This window comes from Dromiciops gliroides, chromosome 3, assembly GCF_019393635.1.
Source record: "Dromiciops gliroides isolate mDroGli1 chromosome 3, mDroGli1.pri, whole genome shotgun sequence".
Classification (NCBI taxonomy): Eukaryota; Metazoa; Chordata; class Mammalia; order Microbiotheria; family Microbiotheriidae; genus Dromiciops; species Dromiciops gliroides.
The window spans coordinates 261,283,623-261,309,632 of record NC_057863.1 but is presented as its reverse complement, the minus strand read 5'-3'; the positions used below and the strand labels follow the sequence as shown (position 1 = coordinate 261,309,632).

The following is a 26,010-nucleotide window of genomic DNA, read 5'->3' as shown; positions in this document are numbered from 1 at the left end:
CAAATTTCCAATAAGGGATTGGTGATGTAGGACTGTAGCTCAGGTGAGAGGCTAGGCCTGGATATAAAATAATAATTGAACCTATAATGAGACTACCAAGTGAAATTTTTTGTTGCTGTTGAGTCTTTTTAGTTGTATCCAACTCTTTGTGATCTTATTAGGGATTTTCTTGGCAAAAATACTGGAATGTTTTTCCATTTCTTTCTCCAGCTCATTTTACACTTGAAGAACTGAGACAAACATATAGAACAAAAGGAGAAGAGGGTCTAGACCAGAGCCCTGGGGGATACCCACAGTGGGCATGACATGGATAAAGAAACATCAAAGGAGACTGAAGAGATACTGGAGGGATAGGAAGAGAAGCAGGATAGAGCAGTGCCACATAAACTCCAAAGAAGAGAGAGTATTCAGGAGGAAAAGGTGCTAAACAGTTTCAAAGGCTGAGGATTGAGAAAAGGCCATTAGACTTGGTAATTTAAAGGTTGTTGGTAATGTGGTGGAAGGCAGTTGCAGTAGAATGATGAAGTCAGAAGATAGATTGCATAGAGGGTTAAGAAAAGAATGACAACAGAGGAAATAGTGGCATAATGTAAATGGCTTTCTCAAAGATTTTAGCCAGAAAGAGGAGAGATATGGGATGATGGCTAGCAGAGATGGAAGGATCAATTTTTGGGGGGGGAGGGGGTTGATGGAGGAAACATGGGAGTTTTTATAGGCATCAGATAGATAGATAGATAGATAGATAGATAGATAGATAGATAAGGTGAAACTGAAGATAAGAGAATAGCAATGATATATGGGACAATTTGCTAGAAAAGACTCAAGAAGATAAGATCAAAGATTAATCTAGAGGAGTTGACCTGTACTCAATCTGAGACTGAAGTGGAGAGGAGGAAAATATTTGAATGATGTGAGATGAGGAAAAGAGAAGAAGGAGGAAATCAATGAATAGCCCCATTAAAAAAAATTTGAAGTGTGAGGCAAAGTCCTCAGATGAGAGAATGTGGTAGGAAACACACTGAGAGGCTTGAAAAGAGATGAGAAGGCTTAGAACAACAGCTGTGGAAGACACATGAAATCAGTCAAAGAAGAATAGAATGTTTGCCTTCCTGAACTGGAATATTATCCTGAATTTGAATATTATCATTACTCTGTCTAAGCCTGTAAAGTATCCCTTTGGTAGTTTTATTTTAGCACTCAAATTGGTGACCTTGGTAGCGTCATAATTTCTATTATATTGGTACAGCCCAGCCATTAACACTGAATATACTTCTGTTTATTGTCTGTATTTCTTTAATGAATGTTTTATATGGTATCTACTATATAGATATTGTGCTGTTTTTAGATAGATTCCCTGACCTTTTATGTATTTTGTAGTTTTGCATAGAACTACTATTCCTACCTATTATTGCCCCCTAGATTTTTTTTCATTATTATGTAGACATAATTTTGATTTTGGTGGGTTAAATTTGTAGCTTGCACTTCTCCTAAAGCTATTTTCTCATTTGATTTATTTGCTGTGATTTTTAAAAAATACAGATCTGACATGTCACCCTCCTACTTCATAATCTCCACTTGCTTCCTATTGCCTCCAGAAGCAAATACAAAATACTCTTTTGCATTCAAAGCCCTTAATAACCCAGTGCCCTCCTACTTTTCCAGTCTTTTCCACCTTACTTTCCAGTATGTACTCTTTGATCTAGTGACACTGGCCTCCTGGCTATTCCTCAAACAAGACACTCCATCATGCTGTTCTGCGCATTTTCTCTGGCTTTCCTCCATGCCTGGAATGCTCTCCCTCCTCTGCTATGACCTCCTTGGCTTCCTTTACATTCCAACTAAAATCCTATATTTTACAGGAACCCTTACATAACCCCTCTTTTAATTCAAGTGCTTTCCTTCTTAATTATTTATTATTTATCATAATATACATACATATCATATATATTCGTATGTATACATATATCTACGATATATGTATATATATAATCCATCAATCCACCCACCCACACACTCACCCATCTATCCATCCATCCATCTATAAACACACAGACATATATAAATAAAATCTTGCATTGTATATATTAATTTACATGTCACCTCCTACATTAGATTGTAAACTTCTTGAGGTCTCTTTTTGCATCTCCAGTGCTTAGGTCAGTAACTTGCACATAGTAGGTGAATCTGATTTTAGATGGTTCCAAAATGTGCCAAAAGTATCTGCAACAAAATAGGATTAGTTTTGACATTTTTTATTTCATTTTCATATTTCTGTTATAGACTTGTTTAATGGCATTTTATCCATAATTGTTTCTCCTTTTTTTTGCTTTAAAAAAATTTTAAAAATTGATAGAGTTTAAACCTCTTATCATAGCAAATGTGGCCAAAATGTGATTTTCAATTTTAGCAAAATATATTAATGGGTCCTCCCACCATGATTGATTTGATCAATTAAATTGTTAAATAGGATTTATGGTCACTTTTAGGAAATCTTTTCTCTGTATTCCTTTTGGTTTTTTGACTGACAGAAATAATATAAAACTGATCCTTTAAATAAACTTTTGAAAAATCTATCATGAAACCAATGGAATTTGAATCCTATTTTGATCAAACATCAACATAGTTTTGCCTATCCCTATGTTGTAGCAGTATGAGAGTAAACTGAATTTCTATTGGTGAGTTATATAAGCAATTATGCTGGTATAGGGATCATAACTTCAGCAGTATGGAAAAAGTATATATGCTCATATGTAGCATATTTTTAACCTAAAGTTTTCAGAGAGTATCTTGTTTGATAAATTATGTGTACACCTTGGGTTTCCTTTTTATATTTTATAGTTCCTAGTGTATTATTTATTTCCTTAGGGTTATTAATATACTACAGAGTTATTTTTACTCTTTGTCATAGAAACACATTGGGTCCTTGACACCTAAATTATAATTAAACTATATAAGGAAGTTTTGAAAACCAAAACTAGATTTAAAAAAATAGAGAATGGAAGCACCAGATGTTGTTAAAAATAATTTAATCTGTGTATTCACCAATAAATTGATTGTATAATCTCAGGCCTCTCTGTGCCTTAGTTTCTTCATCATTACAGAGAAAGGAGTGTTGTGAAGATAAAATGGAATAATGGAGGAATACAAAGTATAATATGTTATTCTATTAAGAAATTGAGTGAGAGATTATGTGGAAGGTTATGCCTTATTTTCTTTAGTTATCATTTAATTTAGTGAAAAATCATTTTCAAGATGATGGTAATTTTCTTATAATTAAAGAAAATAGTTTATCACAATTATGACTTTATCTCATGATCCCCTATAAAATGTTTGGCAATTTACCCATTCACATTTCAACTTAAAAACATTAAACTAAAAATTATAGAAAAAAATCAACCCAATTCCGTTTTAAAAATTAAAGTAGGGCAGCTAGGGGGCGCAGTAGATAGAGCACCGGCCCTGGAGTCAGGAGTACCTGAGTTCAAATCCAGCCTCAGACACTTAACGCTTACTAGCTGTGTGACCCTGGGCAAGTCAACTTAACCCCAATTGCCTCACTTAAAAAAAAAAATTAAAGTAGATACACTGTTATTTATAATAGGATACCAGTTCCATTGGAATTTTCTTGATATTGCTAGTTGTTAATGACAAAGACTTTGCTTTCATCTATGTCATTTACAAGACCTTATTGCTTTCTTCTCTTTCCCCCCCTAGAATGCCAGCAATTATTCTTCTGGTGTAACAGAGCCAAAGTCAGTCTGTGTCTCAGTGGATGAGGTGCTTTCAAATAGTATGGACAGTACAGAGACTGACCTGCTGAATGGACACATGAAAAAGGTTGATAACAATCTGACTGAAGCACAGCGTTTCTCCTCCTTGCCTAGGAGGGCAGCAGTGAACATTGAATTTAAAGACCTTTCCTATTCTGTCCCGGAAGGACCATGGTGGAGGAAGAAAGGTGAGGCAAGCTCATATGTTGAAATTTAGTAAGAAGTAGTAAAGGAGGCAGAACATAGTGAAAAAAGGCATGGAACTGTAGTTCTTCAGTATATCTGTTGAATAAAGCATTGGATGCCACAGTGTGTCACTTTCTTATTGGTCAAACAAGAAGGTGGAACTAGATAATCCAAAATTCTAACAGGTATGATTCTATGATATAATACTCTGAAGTATTCCAACATTGGGAAATTAAGGATTAGAGTATCTTCAAACTTTGGTAATAGTCAAGTAATATGAAAAAGGAAAGCTCGATGGTTTAAATATTTCATTCATCCATTATTAGGCTTCTTGGGATCTGATCATAGCACAGTTTTACTTTCTGAGAAATTAGAAGTAGCTCTTTAATATCAGAAGACATATGCTTTGATTTTTTTCTTCAGACTAGAAATTTCTCCATATATTATACATTTAGTTTTAAAAGAGTAAATTCAGTCTATAGATTATAGAAAAAAGACTCCTTTTGCCAAAAATGTCACTCTTCTTTACTATAAGTAAAAAAATTTGAATTTTTGTTTTCACCAAAATATATTCAGAAGCCTGAGATATGGTTATGTGAACTTTTGGTATATATCAAAGAAATATTAATTATGAAGATTGGGAATTTTAATTCAAGCTAAAAATACATATTTCAAAACCCCCACTAAAATGACAAAAAACCCCTTCAAATTATATTTTTTAGAAAATTTACATTTTTGTTAAGAATTGACAAGCTTCTTGATTTATGAAAATGTACATTATACTTTTCCTAATGTGACAGAATCTGGTTTAAAGGACTTTTATACATAGATTTTGTGATTGCCTTTTATTTTAAAATGAACTTTTAAATATTTTAATATCAAATAGAAGGCAAAAAATTTTATTTTAACTTTTTCAAAATAGCTAGTAACTTCTACTAAATACTTTTTTATGATAGAGATCTTTTTAAAGGTTCTTTACTATTTCATGTCAGAAGACTATTAGTGTATCAAATTGAATAATGTGGGTAGCAACCAAAGATATAGAGTGTTGACACTTGCTTGTCTTTGAGAAATTGGATTGTGCATAAACTTATGGAAGTTTGTTTGAAGTTGAAGGGAATTAATTACTGATATAAATTTTCAATTCTATCAGGAATGTGGTTACCTATGTCTTTTCCTCATTTCTTATCTCCAGATTCATGAAGTAAATATATTCTTACATTAACATTTTATTTTCTTCATCCTGACCTATTTGTACCACTGGCTTTCATTTTCCTATGTCTTGCTAAATGTAGCATTCTTTGTAAACTTTCCATATAATGCTCTTTCCTATAGATGAAGGAAAACTAATTAAGAGGAAGTTAGAACACACATTGAAGAATGTTGTTCAGGAGTCCTTACTAGTAATTTAAAACAAGTTGACAGTCTATAAAGAAAAAAAAGGAAAAGCAGTGATTAAGACACCAGTGGAAAATTATTTTTCATTAAGAAAGCAATTTAGTTCTAATCTCCGCATCTTTGTGGAGAGACAATTATTAAGTTTTTGTTTTCTATTAACATATTTAACATATTAGTTTGTCTAGCCTTAAGAAATAGGGGACAAGTGACTCTCATAGGACTTTTGCATTTGAGGAATTTGAACTTATTTAAGTAAATACTTGCTTCAAAGCATGGTGCGATAGATGAAAAATAATGTGAGCTCCACACTCAAGGAACTTATTAAGGTGTAACAAGAAAGGCAACACATATAGGGAGAATATGATAAGAGAAATGGAAAGAGATCCCCATACAGTATTCTGAGGATTTTGTGGAAGGACAGATCACTTTCAGCTGACTGAGGAGAAAAATGAAGAGATTAGGAAATGTTTCATGAAGGAGGTAGTACCTAATCTGGGACTAGAAGAGAAATGGAGATGTGCACATTGTGGAAGGAACCTGTTTTGGGCACGAGCGATAGTTTGCATGATTGCACTGGAGGTAAGAGGATGGGCTAATATGGCATCAAGAATGCTTGAAGGGGAATGGTGTGAAATAAGATTAGAAAAGTAGATTGAAAACAAATTATGAAGGGCCTTGAATATCAGACTAAGGATTTTTAAATTTTATGCCATGGATAATTATTTTTTGAATAGAAAGTAAAATTGTCAGAATTGTGCATTCGGAAAGTTACTTTGGCAACAGTATGAAAAATAAATTAGGGAAGCAAAGAGGACAGAGAACAGTTAAGAATATATTACAATTGGGGCAGCTAGGTGGCACAGTGCATAAAGCACCGGCTCTGGATTCAGGAGGACCTGAGTTCAAATTCAGCCTCAGATACTTGACACTAGCTGTGTGACTATGGGCAAGTCACTTAACCCTCATTGCCCTGCTAAATAAATAAATAAATAGGCAGGTGGGTAGATAGATAGATAAATAAATAAATAAAACATTACAATAGTTTAGGTGAAAGAAAATGAAGACCTGTACACTAAGGTGATGGCTGTGTGTGTGGAGAAGAGACAAATGTAAAAAGTATTTTAGAAGTAAAATCAATAGGATTTTTCAACTGATTGGGTATTGTAGGTGAAGAATAAAGAAAAGTCAAAGATGACAGGTTATAATCCTGCATAACAGGGAAAATGGGAATGCTATCAAAATAATTAATTTTGACAAATAAATGAGTGTGTGGAGGATTATGATTTTCATTCATTTTGGATTTTAGGGTTCAGTGAACATCCACATGGAAATATTTTTCAGAATCGCAATTGAAGGGAGATGATAGCTGGATATGCAGATTTAGAAATCACCTAAATTGAACAGTGAGCACCACCTAGAGAGAATACTGGGCCTGCAATCAGGAAGATATGAGTTCAAATTCAGCCTCATATACTTCTAGCTGTGTGACCCTGGCCCAGTTTCTTAACCTCTATCTTCCTCGGGTTTTCTCAACTGCAAAATGCGAATAGTAATAGCATCTACTTTGCCAGATTTTTGTGAGAATCAAATGAGATAATTGTAAAGTGCTTAGCACAAAGTCTGATGCATGGTAGATACTATATAAATACATCTCCCTTTCTCCTTCCTTTTGACTTCAAAGTGCTAATAAAATGATAATAATATCTGGCATTTCTTTCATTTTATCTATTTGTTATATATCTAGGTGATGGGAATAGATATTAGAAGTTAGAGATAGAAGAGAGCAGGTCAAAGGACAGAATCTTTTGGGGGAAAGAAGAAAGAAGAACCAGCAAAGGGTACTGAGGAGTGTTCATCGATAGGATAAGAACTTGGGAGATAGTAGTGTCAAAGAAACTATGAAAGTGGAATATATCAAGAAGGAAAGAGAAGTCAATTGTTTCATACATTGCTGAAAGGTTAGGGAGAATAAACATTCAGAAAACTCCATTGGATTCATAAAGCAGTTAAAGCTTTTTGGTTATATAGTTAGTCTTGTTGGATAAACCTGCTATAGTTAGTTTTCCTTTCGGATACGAGTTGGACTAGATAACTACTAAACTCTCTTCAGCTTTGAAATTCTGTGACCAGGAGAATAGCTACATATTTTGAATGTCTATTTGGTAGAATCATTATCTAACATTTACACTTGCGGATGATAAAAACCTATTTTTTTAAAAAAAGGGATTCTTTTACATTCAGGCCTAAGGTTTTGACCATTCGTTTGAGCTTGTTAAAACTTTAGTATTAAATTACAATTTTTTTTCTCTTTGATTTGAGGAAGGAATTTTATATGAGAGTGAGAGAAATGATTTAAAAGTCCACTGAAATGTCAAGAGGCTTTTGCTGTGCTTGGGTCTATAGGATCTTTAAAATAGACCATTAGAACTTTGGCCTAGATAGTATTTTTATCAGCCTATTATTTGCACCTGTAAAAACTTGGCCTGTTGTCCAAATTTTAGTATAATTACAAATGTTTAGATCATCAGCACCATGTACAATAAATATAGTTATCAATAAACTAACCATTTTGGGGAAAGTATACTTTGTAAGGGAGTTTAGAAGTATATATGTCAAAATATATTTTTGTATCAATAAATTAGAAAAAACTATCAATAAATTGGAGAGTTAACTAACTACAATAAAAGTAAATGTGATCCCCAACCCAGAAGTTTAAACATTTAGAAACTGTTGGCAGAATCTCATTTTGAAACTAATTTCCAATTGAGCATGTGAATACTTTACTTTACTTTAAAAAGTAAATTTTAATACTAGCCATTAAACTTTTTAAACAAATACATTTTTATCTAATCAGTGGCTGTAATTGTTGACTTTTGGAGAAACTATCAGGACTGGTCATTCTACACAGTTTACCTCTTTTATTTTTCCTTTTCAGTGTTTATCTCTGGTGCTAAAAGTGAACCTTTCCTCCTTTGATTTCTTAGCTTACTCTATCAGAATCCTCCTATTCACTTAATCTTGTTCTCACTTTTATTAGAGGAGTATGGGATAGCAGACAGAACACTGGATTTGGAACAGGAGGCTTGAATTTGTCATGTTGCTTATCTCTCTAGAATTACAGGTTCATAGGATAAGATCTGGACATGAAAACCCCTCATTTTACTGATGAGGAAACAAGGCCCAAAAGGGTTATGTCACTTGCCTAAAGTCACACGAGGTCAGCTGTGAAAAGTAAGTGGGGTTTCCAGCTCCTTCAGGACTTCCAAGAAGTAGAAGACTAAGAAAATTGCCTAGGTATCCTGGGACAATGATAGAGACAGTATTTGAATCCACCTTCTTTGACCCCAAACTCAGTGCTATTTCTGTTATTTCACCTTGCCTCTCTCTAAGGACCCTTTTGAATCAAATGCTTTGTTCCTGATTGTTGTGTGTGCATGCGTGCATTCATGCGTGCATGTGTGCGTGCGTGCATGCGTGTGTGTGTGTGTGTGTGTGTGTGTGTGTAGGAGGCTCCAGAGAGGTTGGAAAAGTAGAAAATGGATATGTAAAAAATAATTCTTTGAAGTAAGAGAAAACAAGAGATTATCTTAATTAGTTCAGAGCCCCATGTGGCATATCTTGGCATCTATGTCCAAATAGTTATCAGGGAAGCACTGCTCTTACCCTATTTTGGGGATAGTTCCATGGAATGTGGAGCTAAAGTTCCTCTTAAGGCTTTTTATTGTGCTTACTTTTGTTGGAGCTAGTTATATTTTTCTTAGATGCTCCCCCATTCCTCTCTGAGGCAGTATCAAAAAAGTTTTGAGGTTTTTCTTACTGAGTGAAAGCTTATGATGAGATGTCTCTCATCAGCAGAGCTTATACATCTTCAATTTCTCATTGTAGTGTATTTTCAATTTACTATTTTCTTCATGTAGCTTAAGGAAGTCTCCTTGGGTTAGGGACTATCTTATCACACTTTCAGCACATTAAATATACTGCTGGTGTTCAGCACTTTATGTTGGAGGCTCACTATAAAACACTATGACCATAATATCATAGACAAATCATCAAATTTAAGTTTTGGAAGAACCTACAAAAACCATTTAGTCAACCTTCCTCATGTCACATATAAGACCCAGGAGCCCAGAGACATAAAGTGACCCTTCCAAAGTCGTGTCAGAGTGAGAACTTTTATTCCAGTCCTTGTGATTCTGATTCCCTTACTCTTTCAGCTGCAAAATTCAAATCTGCCTTGGATGCAATTGAAAATATCGGGAAGATAATGCTAAGCCATTGTTTTACCCAACACATAGATCTTTAGCAGTGGCCCCAATGACAGAAAGAGCTCTGCAAAGAAAGGTACTACCATGGCTACTATTCAAAAAACCAAGGGCTTTGAAATACCTAAAAAAAAAAAAATCTGTTTATCAAAGGTCTTGTTTTGTGGGGATGAGAGTCCAAGCATTTACTCTGTTAAACTTGAGTTCAAATTTACAAAAGCTTAGACGCATATTGCTTTTTCAATTGCATTTATGCTTTTTTCATATGATTAATGATCTCTTTGGAGAGAAACAGAGATCATGTAATGGATTCTCAGTAGAGAACATAATTCTGAAAGGAATTATACTCAAGAGAAAAAAAATAATCTCTAAGGACACCTTCACATACTTCTCATGTAGTAATTACTTTCCCACAAGGAATTAATTTATGCATCATAAGCTGATGGGACAAAATCATTTGGAAGACTATTGAACTGCACTGTTACCTCATATACTGTCATTTCAGTTCACAAACAGAAGAGTTGTCTTTTTAAACTTTGCTTTTTAAAATTTGAACTTTAAAGGGTTTTTGGATATTTCCATTAGTTTTAAACCTCTTCCAAGATTGTAAGGATTTTACTTATTTAATTAAAAATCACGAAGGTATTGTAGGAACTCTATTTTTGGCAAGATTTTGCAGTCTTAGCTATATTTTCTCATAGGATAGACATACTGATAGTATATGTAGATACACTGCCTTGGAGGAACTCTGCATCAATTAATCAAAAGACATATATTAAGCAACTTCTATGTGTCAAATACCATCTTACCAAGCTTTTAACATTCATTTTTGTAAGATTTTGAGTTGCAAATGTTTCTCCTTTCCTCCTTTCCCTTCCCCCCCAAGACAACAACCAATCTGATATAGGTTATATATGTATAATCATAGTAAATGTATTTCCACATTAGTCATGTTGTGAAAAAAGAATCAGAACAAAAGGGAAAAACCACAAGAAATAAAAAAGTAAAAATAGTATGCTTGGATCTGCATTCAGATTGTACAGTTCTTTTTCTGGATGTAGAGAGTATTTTATCTCATGAGTCTTTTGGAATTCTCTTGGATCATCGTATTGGTGATAAGAGTTAAGTCTATCACAAGTGATCATGGCACAATGCTGCAGTTACTGAGTATAATGTTCTCCAGGTTCTGCTCACTTCACTCAGAATCAGTTCATGTAGGTCTTTCCAGGTTTTCTGAAATCCACCTGCTCATCATTTCTTAGAGTACAATAGTGTTCCATCACAATCATATACCAAAACTTATTCAGTCATTCCCCAATTGATGGGCATTCCCTCAATTTCTAATTCTTTCCCACCACAAAAAGAAGTGCTATAAATATTTTTGTACATGTAGGTCCTTTTTTCTTTTTTATGATCTCTTTGGGATACAGACCTAGCAGTGGTATTGCTGGGTCAAAGGGTAGGCACAGTTTTATACCCCTTGGACATAGTTCCAAATTGTTCTCCAGAATGGTAGGATCAGTTCACAATTCCACCAACAATGCATTAGTCTTCCAATTTTCCCACATCTCCAACATTTATCATTTTCCTTTTTTTGTCATATTAGCCAATCTGATAGGTGTGAGGTGGTATCTCTGAGTTGTTTTAATTTTCATTTCTCTAATTAATAGTGATTTAGAACATTTTTATAAAACTATAAATAGCTTTAATTTCTTCATCTGAAAACCACCTGTTTATATCCTTTGATTATTTCTCAATTGGGGAATGACTTATATTCTCATAAATTTGATTCAGTTCTCTATATATTTTAGAAATGAAGCCTTTATCAGAAACACAAACTATAAAAATTGTTTAATATCTTGTCTGCTTTCTTTCTAATCTTGGTTGCATTGGTTTTGTTTATATAAAACCTTTTTAATTTAATGTAATCAAAATGATCCATTTTTCATTTCATAATAGTCTCCATCTCTTGTTTGGTCATAAATTTTTCCCCTTGTCATAGATCTGTTACGTTAAACTATTCCTTCCTCTCCTAATTTGCCTATGGTATCAACCTTTATGACTAAATTATGTACCCATTTTGAACTTATTTTGGTATACTGTTTGGTATACTGTCTGTGCTTAGTTTCTGCATACTATCTTCCAGTTTTCCCAGTAGTTCTTGTCAAATAGTGAGTTCTTATCCCAGAAACTGGAATCTTTGGGTGTATAAATGTTTGTGGGGTGGGGGGAGACAATTAGGCTTAAATGCCTTAATCCAGATCACACAGCTACTAAGCGTTTGTGGACAAATTTGAACCCGGGTCTTTCCAGGGCCAATGTTCTATCCACTGTAATACCTAGCTGCACCCTCACCAAGCTTTTAATTATTTTTAAGCTGGCAAATAATTATAAGGCAACTTCCTACCCCCCATCCATTTAGTCAAGTGGTCAATGCAAGAAGGAGTTTGATTTTATTACAGAGAGCATCTGCCTTAAGTATCCATCCACCTATGAAATAATCTGGCACATATGGTTTAATTTTCTTTAAGAAAGTGATGTTATTCTTAGAAATAGAATACACTTATTAATACAACATTGTTATAAAATTTAGCATGAAAAACAAACTAATGAAGCAGGATAGTATAAGTAATATATATATATATATATATATATGTAAAATGTAATTTTCCAGTCAATTCATCATTTTAAAAGGTAAAAATTAACAAGCATGCAGAAAAAACCTGAAATCCAATATTTAAGCAGCATTATTGTTCCCACACACACACAAAAAACACACACACAAAGGAGAAATTAAAATGCCAGGCCAAAATTTTAGATTATCTTTAATAATTGCACTTCATTTGTAAAAATGCTTTTGCATATCTTTCTTAAGTAAAGTTACTTTCTTTTCACCTGCCTAACAAGGTAAAAAAAGGATAATAACCAGCCAGTAATAGGATAACCACCAGCCTTGTAATAACAGCCTGGTTAAAATCAGTGCAATTCATTAACAGGTATCTTTTGGGAACCTCAAGAAGAGAAATTTTCATTCTACCCAAATTCATTATGACTGCCTCAAACTCTTTTGGACAGGGATTTTCATCAGTAAGATCAAACTCCAGAGATTGTGGCAAAACAAACAGAATTTTAGATTTACAATCTTGTCCATTTCTAGCTGCGTTCTACCAATCCCTCATTTCATTCATTCTCTTCTCTTCCTTACAAGATCATTCCGTAGCAAAATATTATTTTAGGTTTTAATCAGTCCAAAACAATTGGGAAGAAATTATATCCAAGCCCCTTTGAGAAATATCTATGAACCTAGGAACCTTGGTTCCAATTGTTCTGAAGATTTCTATAGAACTGTATATTATACAACTGAATCATGACATTCTGTGTGATAACTTGCCTTTATTAATTTGTATCTAAAATTCGGTGATAACTTAATGGGGGGAGGAGGTAAACTAATTTTTTAGAATGAGATAGCTTTAGAAGCTTGAAAGGGATTATGATTGACTTAATGAGTGAACTACCTTTCAGAATTCTGGGGGAATATAATAGTCAGATTTGGGAGAGGAATATTATTGCTTAAAAATGTATAATAGTATTATTGGTCTTATTATTCAGCATCTTCATTTGGGGCTGTCTCTCCTTATTTTTATAACAACAGTATAATCACAACCTATTCCATTAGATCCCTTTATTAAAGTAACAGAACAGGGAGCCAAAGACTTTTACTTGGTCCTTACGGATTTGGAAAGATGGAACACCTTCTGAATGCCTTTGAACCCACTGGTAACAGTATATTTATCTGTAGTAAAATGACAGAATATTACTTAGATTTATAGAATCATAGATTTAGAGCTGAAAGGGATCTTAGAAGCCCTTAAGTCCACCCATTTTCCAGATGAGGAAAATCAAACACAGAGAGATTAAGTAACTTCATCATAATCACACACCTCCTAAGTGGCTGGGGCAGGATTCAAAGCCAAATTTTCTAACCCAAAAGAATCATGGAATCACAGAATTTGAGAGGTGGAAGGGACCTTAACTGTTATCTAGTTCAACCCTTCCATAAAGGAATCCTTCTATAACGTACTTGAGAACATCCTGCTATAACTCTGCTTGAGGACATCCAAGAAGGGGAACCTAACACCTCTCTTGGCATCTCATTCTGCTTTTGAACAGCTCTACTTGTTGGAAAGTTTTCCCTGATATCAAGTTTATATTGGCCCCTTTGTAACTTCCACCTCTGGCCTTTGATTCTGTCCTGTAGGACTAAAAAGAACAAATCCAATCCCTTCTCTACATGACAGACCTTTTGATATATGGTGTTTTTTTAAAACAATTTAATATTTCAATTTATTATTTATTTATTTTAAACATTCTTTCCTTTTTAAATTTTGAGTTCCAAATTCTTTCCCTCTCCTACCCACGGAGAAGGCAAGCATTATGATATCATACATGTGAAATCATGCAAAGCATAATTTCCATATTTGCCTATTCCAAAAAAAAGCAAGTGAAATCAAAAAGTGAGAGAATTATATTTTGATTTCTACTCAGAGTTCATCAATTCTCTTTCTGGGGTAGGATAGCATTTTTTCATCATTAGTCCTTTGGAAATGTCTTGGATCATTGTATTGATTAGAGCAAAGCTTCTTAAACTCTGGGTCATAACCTCATATGTGGTCATGTAACTGAATGTGGGGGTCATGAAAAATTTGGCAGTAAATGTATGATTTGTATATCTATTTTATATACCTATATACTCAGGGTCACATAAAAATTTCTTGGGCAAAAAGGGGTCACAAGTGGAAAAAGATTAAGAAGCCCTGGATTAGAGCAGTCAGATCTTTCACAGTTAATCATCATTACAACATTGCTGATAGTATGCACAATTAATCTTTGTTAAACCTATGACCCCTTCCCACAAAAACATGTTCATTAAATTTCTAAAGCTCCCATAGTATGTGCGAACACAACTGCATGGCATGTTCCCACTCCAACACACACACTTTAGCAAAATAACTCCTTTCTTAATGTAAAGAAGCATATAAGTTTCATAGTCACACTCATTGGTAACCACCTCTAAACATGTTTTATATAGACAAGCTTAAGGGGCCCCAAGGCATTGTCTGAGCTCACACTGTATGTGTACCCCAGATAAAGTTCCAACCCTTCCCCTTATACATAAACACATCCTTCTAAAATATATTTTTAAAATCCCACACTGATCAGCCAGAGCTTAGCAAGAGCAGAGCATTCAGCTTGGTCACTAAGGCTGACTTACTTGTGGGATTGGGAAGCCCACCTAACTGCCCAAGGGAAACCACAATCTAGTAGCCTTAGTGGGATGATACCATGCCCTCATAAGCATGGACAGCTTCTGGTAGACAGTTCCCATAAATCTTGCTCAATACCATCCCTGAACCTAGGCGTTCACATCTGCCTTTACAGTAAACATCATGTATTGTGCATCACTCCTGACTGGACCTGAGTAATTTATGACCTTAGCACTTATCAAGTTTTGACATCTACCAGTTCTTCAAACTTTACTTTGCATCAGTTCATGGTTCTTTTTTTGGGGGGAGGGGGTGGCCATGTTTTCCTGAAATCACCCCCCCAATAATTTCTTATAGCACAATAGTATTCCATCACAATCATATGCCACAACTGCTTCAGCCATTCCCCAACCGATGAGCATCCCTTAAATTTCCAGTTCTTTACTATCTTTAGTGTTACAAAGAGCTGCTATATCTATCTATATCTATACATGTATCTATATGTATCTATATGTATATGTATGTATGTATATATATATATATATATATATATATATATATATAGCGAGAGAGAGAGAGAGAGAGAGAGAGAGAGAGAGAGAGAGAGAGAGAGAGAGAGAGAGGTTTTTTTTTTGTTGTTGTTCTTTTTGGGATAGAGACCTGGAAGTGCTATTGCTGGTTCAAAGGGTATGTGCAGTTTAATAGCCCTTTGGGCATGTGTACAAATTGTTCTCCACAATGGTTAGACCAGCTCACTATCCCATATTTTTCTTTCATACCTTTGAGCACTTGCAATTTCTGATAGGTGTAAGGGGGTCCCTTCAGATATGTGAAAATAGTCCTCCTGCCTTCTCTTCTCCAAGCTAAATATACCCAGTTCCTTCAAGCAGTGTTCATATGAAAAGGACTCAAGGCTCTTTACCATTCTTACTGCCCTCCTATGGACACTATCCGAAGCTTATCAATGTCCTTCCTGTACAATGGTGCCCAGAGCAGAACAAAACTTTCTATATAAGGTATAATGAAGACATCAGAAAAGCACCTACTTCTTGAAGCTATGATACTCTTAATGTAGCTCAAGGTTGCGTGAGCTCTTTTTGGCTATATGATAGGACAGTGGCTTGCTTTTTCTCAGGACCTACCCCATTCAGGTTAGGCTACTATTTTTCTTCAAGAGGTACTGAAACTCACCTTGAGAGTTAATTGGCTCAGGAGACTGGCTTAGTTTGTTGATATGGTTTCCTGTTTGCCTGAGTAAGAAAGGCCATTGGGAGTTCCAGGTCCCTCTCTGAGGCTTCTGACTATGGAACCACAGTATGACTAACAAAAGGAAATTGTGTGCCCTTGCCTGAATCCATGTGGTGTTCTCACCTAATATCCTTCCTGGTTATCCTTCCTTTGCTATGGCTAAAGAAACCTATTTTGTGAACTGTTAAATGACCTATGAATGACTCATTTCTTTCTAAATTACAAGGGACTGGATTAAGTTAGGTTTAGCCCATCAAGGGCTACTACATCATATTTATATTTCATATTGAGTTTGAAACCGGGACATCTTTTTTCAGAACAACTGATATTTAACCATGCCTTTCTAATTTTATAATCAAGAAGTTGATTTTTTGTACTCAAGTGTTGCTTTGCATTTACTTCTATTGAATTTCATCTTATTAGATTCTTGAGATCCATTTGGATTCTAGCTGTCTAGTTGTCCTATTCTAGGTAGTTTAATGATGCATTCTAGATTCCTCCCAGGGATTGAAGCCAAGCTTATTGTCCTAAAGTTTGCAGCCTTTATTTTCTTACTTTTAAAGGGGACATTTGCTCTTCTCATTTGTAGTACTTTTTTTGGGGGGGGGGTGAGGCAATTGGGGTTAAGTGACTTGCCCAGGGTCACACAGCTAATAAGTGTTAAGTGTCTGAGGTCGGATTTGAACTCAGGTCCTCCTGAATCTAGAGCCGGTGCTCTATCCACTGGGCCACCTAGCTGCCCCATTTGTAGTACTTTTACTGTCCCTTTATTCTTTTAAATATCCCTGAGCAGTATAAACAATCACATCTTCCAGTTGATTCAGAACTTGAGAATGAAGTACATGTATACTGTTGTTTAGCTGTATCTGACTCTTCATGATCCCATTTTGAGGTTTTCCTTCCATAGCTCATTTTACAGTTGAGGAAAGTGAGGCAAACAGACTTGTGACTTTTCCAGGGTCACACAGCTAGTAAATGTCAGCAGCCAGATTTGAATTCAAGAAGATGTCTTCCTGATTCTATGCAACACTCCATTGTATCACCTGGCTGCTCCCTAAACTAGGTGATTTCAATTCATCAAGGTAGGTAGGCATTCTCTTATTATCTCCTTTCCTTACCTATCACTTACTTATTACCTTACTTATCAACTTCCTGTTAATCGTTTTTATTTTCATTTTCAGTATAAATACAATTCTCCTTTGCAGGGAAAATAAATAAAATATGAATTTCCCATTGTCTTTTGCCAGTTATCATAGTCTCACCCACTCTGAGCAAAGGTCCTAGCCCTGCAATTTTCTCTTTTCTTCTAATATAGCTTAAAAATTATTGTTTGTTTATAGCTTTTCTCACCAGCCTCAGATCATTATGAACTGTAGCATTCCTCATACTATTTTTACAGAACTGGGACAAATTCTTATATTCACTCTATTACTTGTCTTCTATATATTTTAAAATCCAAATTGGTTGGTGAGTTCCCTGTGTGCCCATGTTTGATTCAGCTAACAAATCCCATTTTTTTCTTCTCATTGGAATTGTCTCTTTAGAATTTTATTCTTGAGTATTCCCCCAATCCTCCTGATTAATTTCCCCTGAAGCATTTTACTCATTGGGATTTTAGCTACCTTTTGTTATAAATTCTCTGACATTTGTTTTCCCCATTATACTGTCCAGATTTTCTCTCCTCCTCTATAACAAACTCTAGGAGAAAGTGATCATTTCTTTCATCCTCTCCCATCACTTAAAAAATAATTTTTATTAAGCAAAAAAAATGTTTTTTCCCTCTCATACACCACTTCTCTTGCATTTCTACTCCATCAACCTGTTAGTAAGAATCGGATCCTGAATGGCATTTCCTCTTTCTGTTTCTGCCACCTCTTAAAGGACTAATTAATCACTAAGGTAATTAATGACGTTATTAGCTGGTCTGCTTTTGATGGGGGCAGAGGGAGGAAGAGAGGGGAGTGAAGAGGTCCATAGATCAAATCTCTACCCTATCACTACAATATCTTGCCCCTTTACAGTATTTATGATCTATTTTAAAAAATACATCTATTTCTTCTTTCTGTCCAGGTGACCTGGAAGGAAAGATAAAAAGTCACTTCCTTTTCCAAATCCTTTGACCTTCACCTAAATATTCTTCAACATTCTTTCCTCCCCTGCTGTATTTCTTCACTTTGTTAATATACAATTCTACCAACCATTCTCCCTTTTACTTATGCTATTTCTTTTCAATAAAACATATCCAACCAGACCTATGGTCCACTCACAATCTAGTCATCTTATCTCCTTGCATTAGGACCTTTTGGTTCTTGCCTAAACTTTGAGAATTTTTGTATAGACATTTGAGGTCATGGGTTTTACTACTGACTCTGTTTTCATAGATTTTGGCTCCTCTGAATTTCTGTGTTACAGTGGTTATTCTTCCTTCTTTGAGGGTGTCCTATAGTATCTAACTTGAGGGTGTATCTATATCTATATCCATATTTCTATCTATATCTATCTATATTGATACCTATATTGATATTAATATCTATATAAATATATAGATATATGCATACATATCTATATATTCAATCTTCTCCATCCTTTATTCTTTATCTAAAGCCCATTAGATTCTAAGTCTAGGACTCTATATTGAATACTCAGAAGTTTCATCTAACATTTTTCTAGTATGGCAGAACTAAACTAACCAAGTTTAAACAATAAGGACAGGTGACATTTTATTTAGTTTGAAACCCCTTCTTTTATTTATACATTGGCATAAAATGATTTACCAAGTCCTTTGAGGGTGGTGGTAATCACTTTTAGAATAAAGATATTAGATTGTTTAAGGAATAAAAATAAACATTTGTTCCAGAGAGATTGTATGTTATTAGCAAAATATAGTCTACCAACTCTGAATTTATAAAAGTGTCACAATGAATAGGGTGTTTTATTTGGAGTCAAGATGATATGACTTCAAATTTAGTCTCACATTACCTGTATAACCCTTTACAAGCCATTAAACCTCCGTCTGATTCAGTTTCCTCTTCTGTGCAGTGGGACAGTAATAGGACCTAACTAAAAGGGTTATTTTGAAGATAAAACGACATAGTATTTGCACTATCTAATGCTGCCTATTATCATTATTAATACTATTAATACCAATAATACTATATTATAAATACCATTGTACTTAAATGAAAGGAATTGAACAAGAAAGCCTGATCTCTAATGAGATTTTGGTTTTAAAAAATATGGGATTCCATCCAGCTAGGTGACGCAGTGGTTATAGCACCGGCCCTGGATTCAGGAGGACCTGAGTTCAAATCTGGCCTCATACACTTAACACTTACTAGCTGTGTGACCCTGGGCAAGTCACTTAACCCCAATTGCCTTACAAAACAAAACAAAACAAAAAAAGAAAAATATGAGACTCCGGGGCAGCTAGGTGGCACAGTGGATAGAGCATCGGCCCTGGATTCAGGAGGACCTGAGTTCAAATCTGGCCTCAGACACTTAACAATTACTAGCTGTGTGACCCTAGGCAAGTCACTTAACTCCAATTGCCTCATCCAAAATAAAATATGAGATTCCGGTTTTGACACAACATGGTATCATTGCCTTCAGAAAAAGGAATTATAATACTTCTGGTTCTTAATTATTACATGATGATTTTGGCTATGACACCCAATTGAGTAAGTGGCATTGCTTCTAAATTGATACATGCCAAAATGACCCAGAAGATTCTGATAGCTTTCAAATGAGAGACTGAGTTAGAAAGTGCTTCAAAGGTCAATTAGTATAACCCTTCCACCCAATTCAGGAATCTCTGCAATGCAAGGTCCCTGATAGATGGCTTTATTTGAAAGTGGATGAAAACACTCTATGTCATGTAGCAACCTCTTCCAGTGTTAGGAAATTCTTGTTTATATTGACCTGAAATCTGACTCCTAACTTCTTCCCTTGGGCTGCATTATATCCAGTCTCTTTCCTTGATGTGCTTGCTTAGGACTGGGAAAAAGGGGGACCAATAATCCCCAAATGCTAGTAAAATGTAATCAGCCTCTTCATCCTGAAAGATCACTGCAGCCTAGAATTCCCACATTGGAAGTATTCTCTACCTCTTTGGCTCTTCCCCCTGATTGAATGAGTCCTCCCAGAACCTCCACTTAAGTGCAAGTGCCCAGCAGCCATCTCTTCATTTCTCATGAGGTTGCATCCTGAACCAAGTCCATCAGTATTATATGCCAATTCCATGATGGCATGCTTGCACTGGTTCTGAATAATAGGTGCTGTTCTTGTGTTTTCCCAGATACCAATGAGGTGAAGCAGGGGTTTGCTTGCTCCCATGCTTTTTTTTTTTTTAGTGAGGCATTTGGGGTTAAGTGACTTGCCCAGGGTCACACAACCAGTGAGTGTCAAGTGTCTGAGATCGGATCTCAACTCAGGTCCTCCTGACTCCAGGGCCGGTGCTCCATCCACTGTGCCACCCAGCTGCTCCACTCCCATGCTTTTTAGCATGATGTTTTCAGCAATGTTGCCAGATGCCTTAAATGAGGACAGAAACAACATCAAGGTCAGCTACCACAGTGATGGTAAATTATTTAACTTGAAAAGGCTACAGGCCAAGACTAAAAGGGAGGAAGAGTTAGTGTACAACTTTTTGTTTACAGATGGTTGTGCACTCAATGCAGCCTCTGAGGCTGAGATGCAACAGAGTATGAATTGGTTCTCTGTCAGTTTTGCTAATTCTGACCCAACAATTAACTCCAAGAAAACAGAGGTTCTCCACTAACCAGCACCACACCATCCATACATGGAACCATGAGTTACAGCAAATTGAAAAAATTTTGCGTCTCTTTTTTCATTTGACCAAGTTTTTTCCCAATTGACAAATTTTATATATATATATATATATATATATATATATATATATATATATATATATATATATATATATATATATTTGGTGAGGCAATTGGGGTTAAGTGACTTGTCTAGGGTCACACAGCTAGTAAGTGTTAAGTGTCTAAGACTGGAGTTGAACTCAGGTCCTCATGAATCCAGAGCCGGTGCTCTATCTACTGCGCCACCTAGTTGCCCCCAATTATATTTTTTAGGGAATTGTTTTCTTCAGTTAATTTTTGTGCTTCCTTCTCCAACTGTTGATTCTTTTTTCATAGTTTTCTTGCATAACTCTCATTTCTCTCATTTCTTTTCCCATTTTTTCCTCTACTTCTCTCATTGGATTTTTAAAATCCTTTTTGAGCTCTTCCAGGAAGGCATTTTAGTCTTGAGACCAATTCATCTTCCCCCTTGAGGCTTCACATGTAGGCATTTTGAGAGTATTGTCCTCTTTTGAATTTGTGTTTTGGTCTTCCCTGTTGACACAGAAGTTCTCAATGGTAAGGGCCCTTTTCTTTTTCTTACTCATGTTGTGGCTTATTTATTACTTTTAAAGTTGAGGTCTGCTCCTGGGGCACAGGGGCCACTGTTGCAGGCTTCTTGTGCTGGGAGATAGGGGTCTGGTCACTGGCTTTCTGCTCTTAGGCCTCTGTGGCTTGCAGATTCCTCACCACCCTAGACCTACTTCCTGTGCTGGGATTGCTTGGCCTAGTTGCACCTTTCCTGTGGGTGGTTCTCTATCTGGCTGTTTGCCCTCTCAGCTGGGCCTGGCGGGTCTCCCAACTAGCCTGCTGCACCACAGCCTACAGAGTTAGGACCAAGGGGCCTCAGTTGCTTTTCTTTGCTGGGGCCAAGATCCTCCAGCTGACTTGTCCAGACCCCCTCTTCAGTGTGCTGCTGAGCTGTGCTATGCTCCCCTTTTGCCCAAGTGTCCAACCTTTCCTGAAGTCTTCTAAATTATCTCAAGTTGGAAGATTATGTCTCTCTGTGTTTTTGTAGGTTCTTTAGTTTCAGAATCTGTTTAGAGGCTTGGTTTAATGTTGTGTTGTTTTAAGGGAATCTCAAGAGAGCTCAGGCAACTTCCTGGCTTCTCTCTGCCATCTTTGCTCCACCTGTCCCCCCCCCCCATCACAGAAAAGATTAAAAACCTTTGACCTAGTGTAGCCCAACAGCAGAAAAACTTTGAGTGCTGTGGATAAGTTCACTTGCCTTGGCAGTATACTTTCCAGGGATGGACATGGATGATGCTCTGGTACATGCATTGCCAGAGCTAGCTCAGTGTTTTGGTGTCTTGAAAGGAAAGTGTGGGAGAGAAAAAGTATTAGGCTGCCTATCAGACTGAAGGTCTGTAGAGCTGTTGTGCTGACCTCATTGCTGTATGCCTGTGAAACTTGGTCAATCTACCAGTGCCATTCCAGAAAACAGAATTACATTCATTTGATTTACTTTAGGAAGATTCTGAAGATCATCTGGCAAGATCAGACACCAGATACTGAGGTGCTTTCTTGAGCTGAACTGCCAAGTATTGAAACTCTGCTATAGAGAGCTCATGAGCTCTGATGGGCTGTGCTTGAATGCCAAATGTTTGTTACTCTAAAAGACTATTTTTATAGAGAACTCACCCAAGGCAAACACTCACATGGAGGTCAGAAGAAGTATTACAAATACACCCTCAAGGTCTCTCTGAAGAGCTTCAGAATTGATTGTGAGACATAGGAATCACTGGCACAGGACCATCCATCATGGAATGCCTGCATCAAAAAATGTGCTGTGCTCTATGAGCAAAGTAGAATTACAGTAACTCAAAAGAAATGTGAGATGTGCAACTTTAGAGCATACGGACTATTTGTGCCTGACCTGTAGTAGGGTATTCCTGGCTTATATTGGTCTGATCAATCATAGTCAGACAAACTGCACCTTGACCCCAACGTAGTGATGTCATTTTGGTCCTCTTCAACCATGAACAACAACCAGTTATGCCCACAATTGGGTACCTTCCCTCTTTCCTACCCCTCCCCAACTTTTCCTCATTCTTTTCTTTTCCCATGTGAATATAAACTCCTTTGAAACAGAAGCAAGAATTGCCTTTCTTTTGCCTCTTTTCCTCTGCATTTAGCACAGTGACTGGCACATCGTAAATGCTTAATAAATGCTTCTTTATTTATTAGTTATTCTATATTTGTTTTTAGTGGTAGCCATTTCTAGGGCAAGGGGGAGGGAAGACAAATGGGGAAAAATGACATGATAACTATTATATATTTAAAAGGAATAGCAAGTTGTACACAATAGATTTGAAGTTTCATGTGTAATCATCCTTTTTAATTCTACTATGTTATGGAAATGCTTGTTTTATTCCATAAATTAAAAATAAAATAAATAAAATTTAAAAATAAATGCTTCTTAAAAACAAAATAAAACAAACATTCCTCCCTAGAAAATTTGCCACTTGGTGAAACTGAACAAAACCTAGATACTTAGCTGAATTTTCTCTTTACCTAAAGAGACTTCTTGTAAACTGAAATATCCTAAATAACTCCTAGGAGATCCGTATTTCTTTCATATGTCTTTATTTTCCTTTTTCCGACCTCTGGGATTTATAGCAGAAAGCTTCCTTGTAGCTTGATTTACCAAATTCCTTTTCCTTTTCTCATGATCTTTTTATTATTTTCTTCAAATTACCTTTTCTTTTGTGATAGTTCTGCTTTCCTTTGTTTGAAAAGCAGGAAAGAAATGGCTAGAATTCTTTTTTTTTCTTCTCCATCCCTCAGAATGTCTAAATGGATTTAAGAGATAAATATCTCCTAATTCTCTGCTAGGATATGGTTACAAATGCTTTCAAACACCGTTCATTTAACCAAGGCATACATTTGCTTGTGTCTCTGATGTGGACTGCCTGAAAGATTTCCTTTTTTGAGAGATCCAAACTGTGAATGATCAGAAATAGAATTTTCTTTTTAATTTTGTGATAATCTTTGTAGAAAGAAATTAGTAAAAGGTCTTTTCTTTCACGATCAGGTGCACTGCAGCAGAGTTCTTGCCGCATACCCAGACCAGGATCTCTCTCTCTCTCTCTCTCTCTCTCTCTCTCTCTCTCTCTCTCTCTCTCTCTCTCTCTCTCTCACTGCCGTAAGTAGAGTGTTACTTTCGGTCAATGCACTACAGTAACCTCGCTTATGATGTATTATCTAGAGGAAGCACATTCCAATTGGCTGTTCTTTACACTGTTGCTAAGTTAGGGAAAGAAGATGCCAAGTAATAAGAGCTCCCTTCTCTCCCAAGCTCCTCTCCCCTCCTTCTCTCCACCCCGCTCTCCCCCCACCCCCTTACCCTACCCAGCTTTTCCCCTTTCTCTAAAGTAGACAGATTATATCATAGGCTTTAGGTTTGAATAGACAGCTTGGTCAGGAACACAGAACTTACACATTTCTATGATCCATGTCAGGGTGACTGCCTATCATGTCACAGGACCCAAGTTCAAATCCTTATTCTGTCACTATCAATATGATCTTGAATGTCATTTCTTCTTTCAAGGGCCTCAGTTTCCTTATCAATAAAATGAAAAAAATTAGATGGATCATCTCCAAGACTGCTTCTACATCTACGATCAGTAATCATGAAGAACAAGAATGTTTAGCCTCTTTGCCAATAAAGACTAGATATTTTAGTTTCTCTATTAGCATTTAGATTGGCTTAATTTTTCTCTTAATGACTATACTAAAATAGATCTGATGAAAAGTTTTAATCTAGAATGATTATTTTTATGTTTATACTTGCTTTCTTTTACAAATTTAGTTTACAAAGGTGAGATTTTCATTAATATATAAATAGCACCTAAAAGTCAGAATGACCTTTTTCAGAAAAATTGTCATTTAGGGTTTTTTTGTTTTTTTAAGAGCTTCAGAATTTATTTACTGTACAGAGTTTAATCATTTAGTATTTTTAAATCATTGTATCTCAATAGCTTTTAATGTGAAATATGTTTGAGAATGTTGAAGGTTTTAGAGTTTTGCTATGAAATATTATATTTTTTTATATTTTATAAAAGGTGAATTGTACAATTAAAGGTTGAAAAAGTTTGCCTTGTGGCACAAAGGAGCGAGAGGAAAATGACTTTAGGAATTTAAGCACAAAGTATCTTATCATTATGTGTTCTAAAATGAACAGTTGAAAAATGGCCATAGCAAATTCTAGACATTGAGATGAGCATATTTAAAGAAGCTGAAACAATGAACATTAAGTTTCAGTCTTATTATTTCCTTATTTACCTAATAAGTCAGTTCCAAGATGTGAATATTAGATGAAGTGAAGATTATACTTTGACTTTAAGATGTTTCCTAATGACATTTATTATATTGTTTTTTAAAAACTGAAACTTTTGGGGCAGCTAGGTGGGGCAGTGGATAAAGCACCAGCCCTGGATTCATTAGGACCTGAGTTCAAATTTGGCCTCAGACACTTGGCACTTACTAGCTGTGTGACCCTGGGCAAGTCACTTAACCCTCATTGCCCAGCAAAAAAAACAAACCAAACCAAAACTACAACAACAACAACAACAAAACTGAAACTTTTTTGTTGACACTGATCCCTAAGCAAAATACATCTAGTATTTTTCTCTCTTCATGAAAAGAATTTTGACCAATTTTGTTTCATTAAAATTTTGCTTGTGTCCTGGGAACTTTTTCAGGGACCTAGTGTTGAAATTTATTTCTACCTGGATGAGGTAGGGAGCATGGTTCTTTAGAGGTTTGGTTTGACTGATTCTTTTGGGCTTTATTTTGGTATGTTGTGAAAAACCATATAGTGTAATAATGCTATTTAGTGTTTTGAGTTTTTTACTAGATCAAATGAAAACTGTAGGTAATTTTTATTACAGGTTTCAAGGTAGGAGCTCTGTCTCTAAGGAGTGGTTTAAAATTAATTTTCCATAATCTTAAAATATTCTGTTATAGAGTGTAATTCTTAAGTTTAAAAGCACAGGTAGGTGGCACAGTGGAT

At 35.7% G+C, this 26,010-nt stretch overlaps 1 protein-coding gene across 1 annotated transcript in view; it reads left to right on the top strand.

Annotated features, from left to right (window-relative positions):
* ABCG1 (ATP binding cassette subfamily G member 1) overlaps positions 1–26,010 on the top strand; it is a 121,325-nt gene that overhangs the window by 4,745 nt on the left and 90,570 nt on the right. Inside the window, exon 2 of the mRNA XM_043994629.1 lies at positions 3,715–3,958. Coding sequence (XP_043850564.1) covers positions 3,715–3,958 — 244 coding nt within the window. The remainder of the gene's footprint in view (positions 1–3,714; positions 3,959–26,010) is intronic.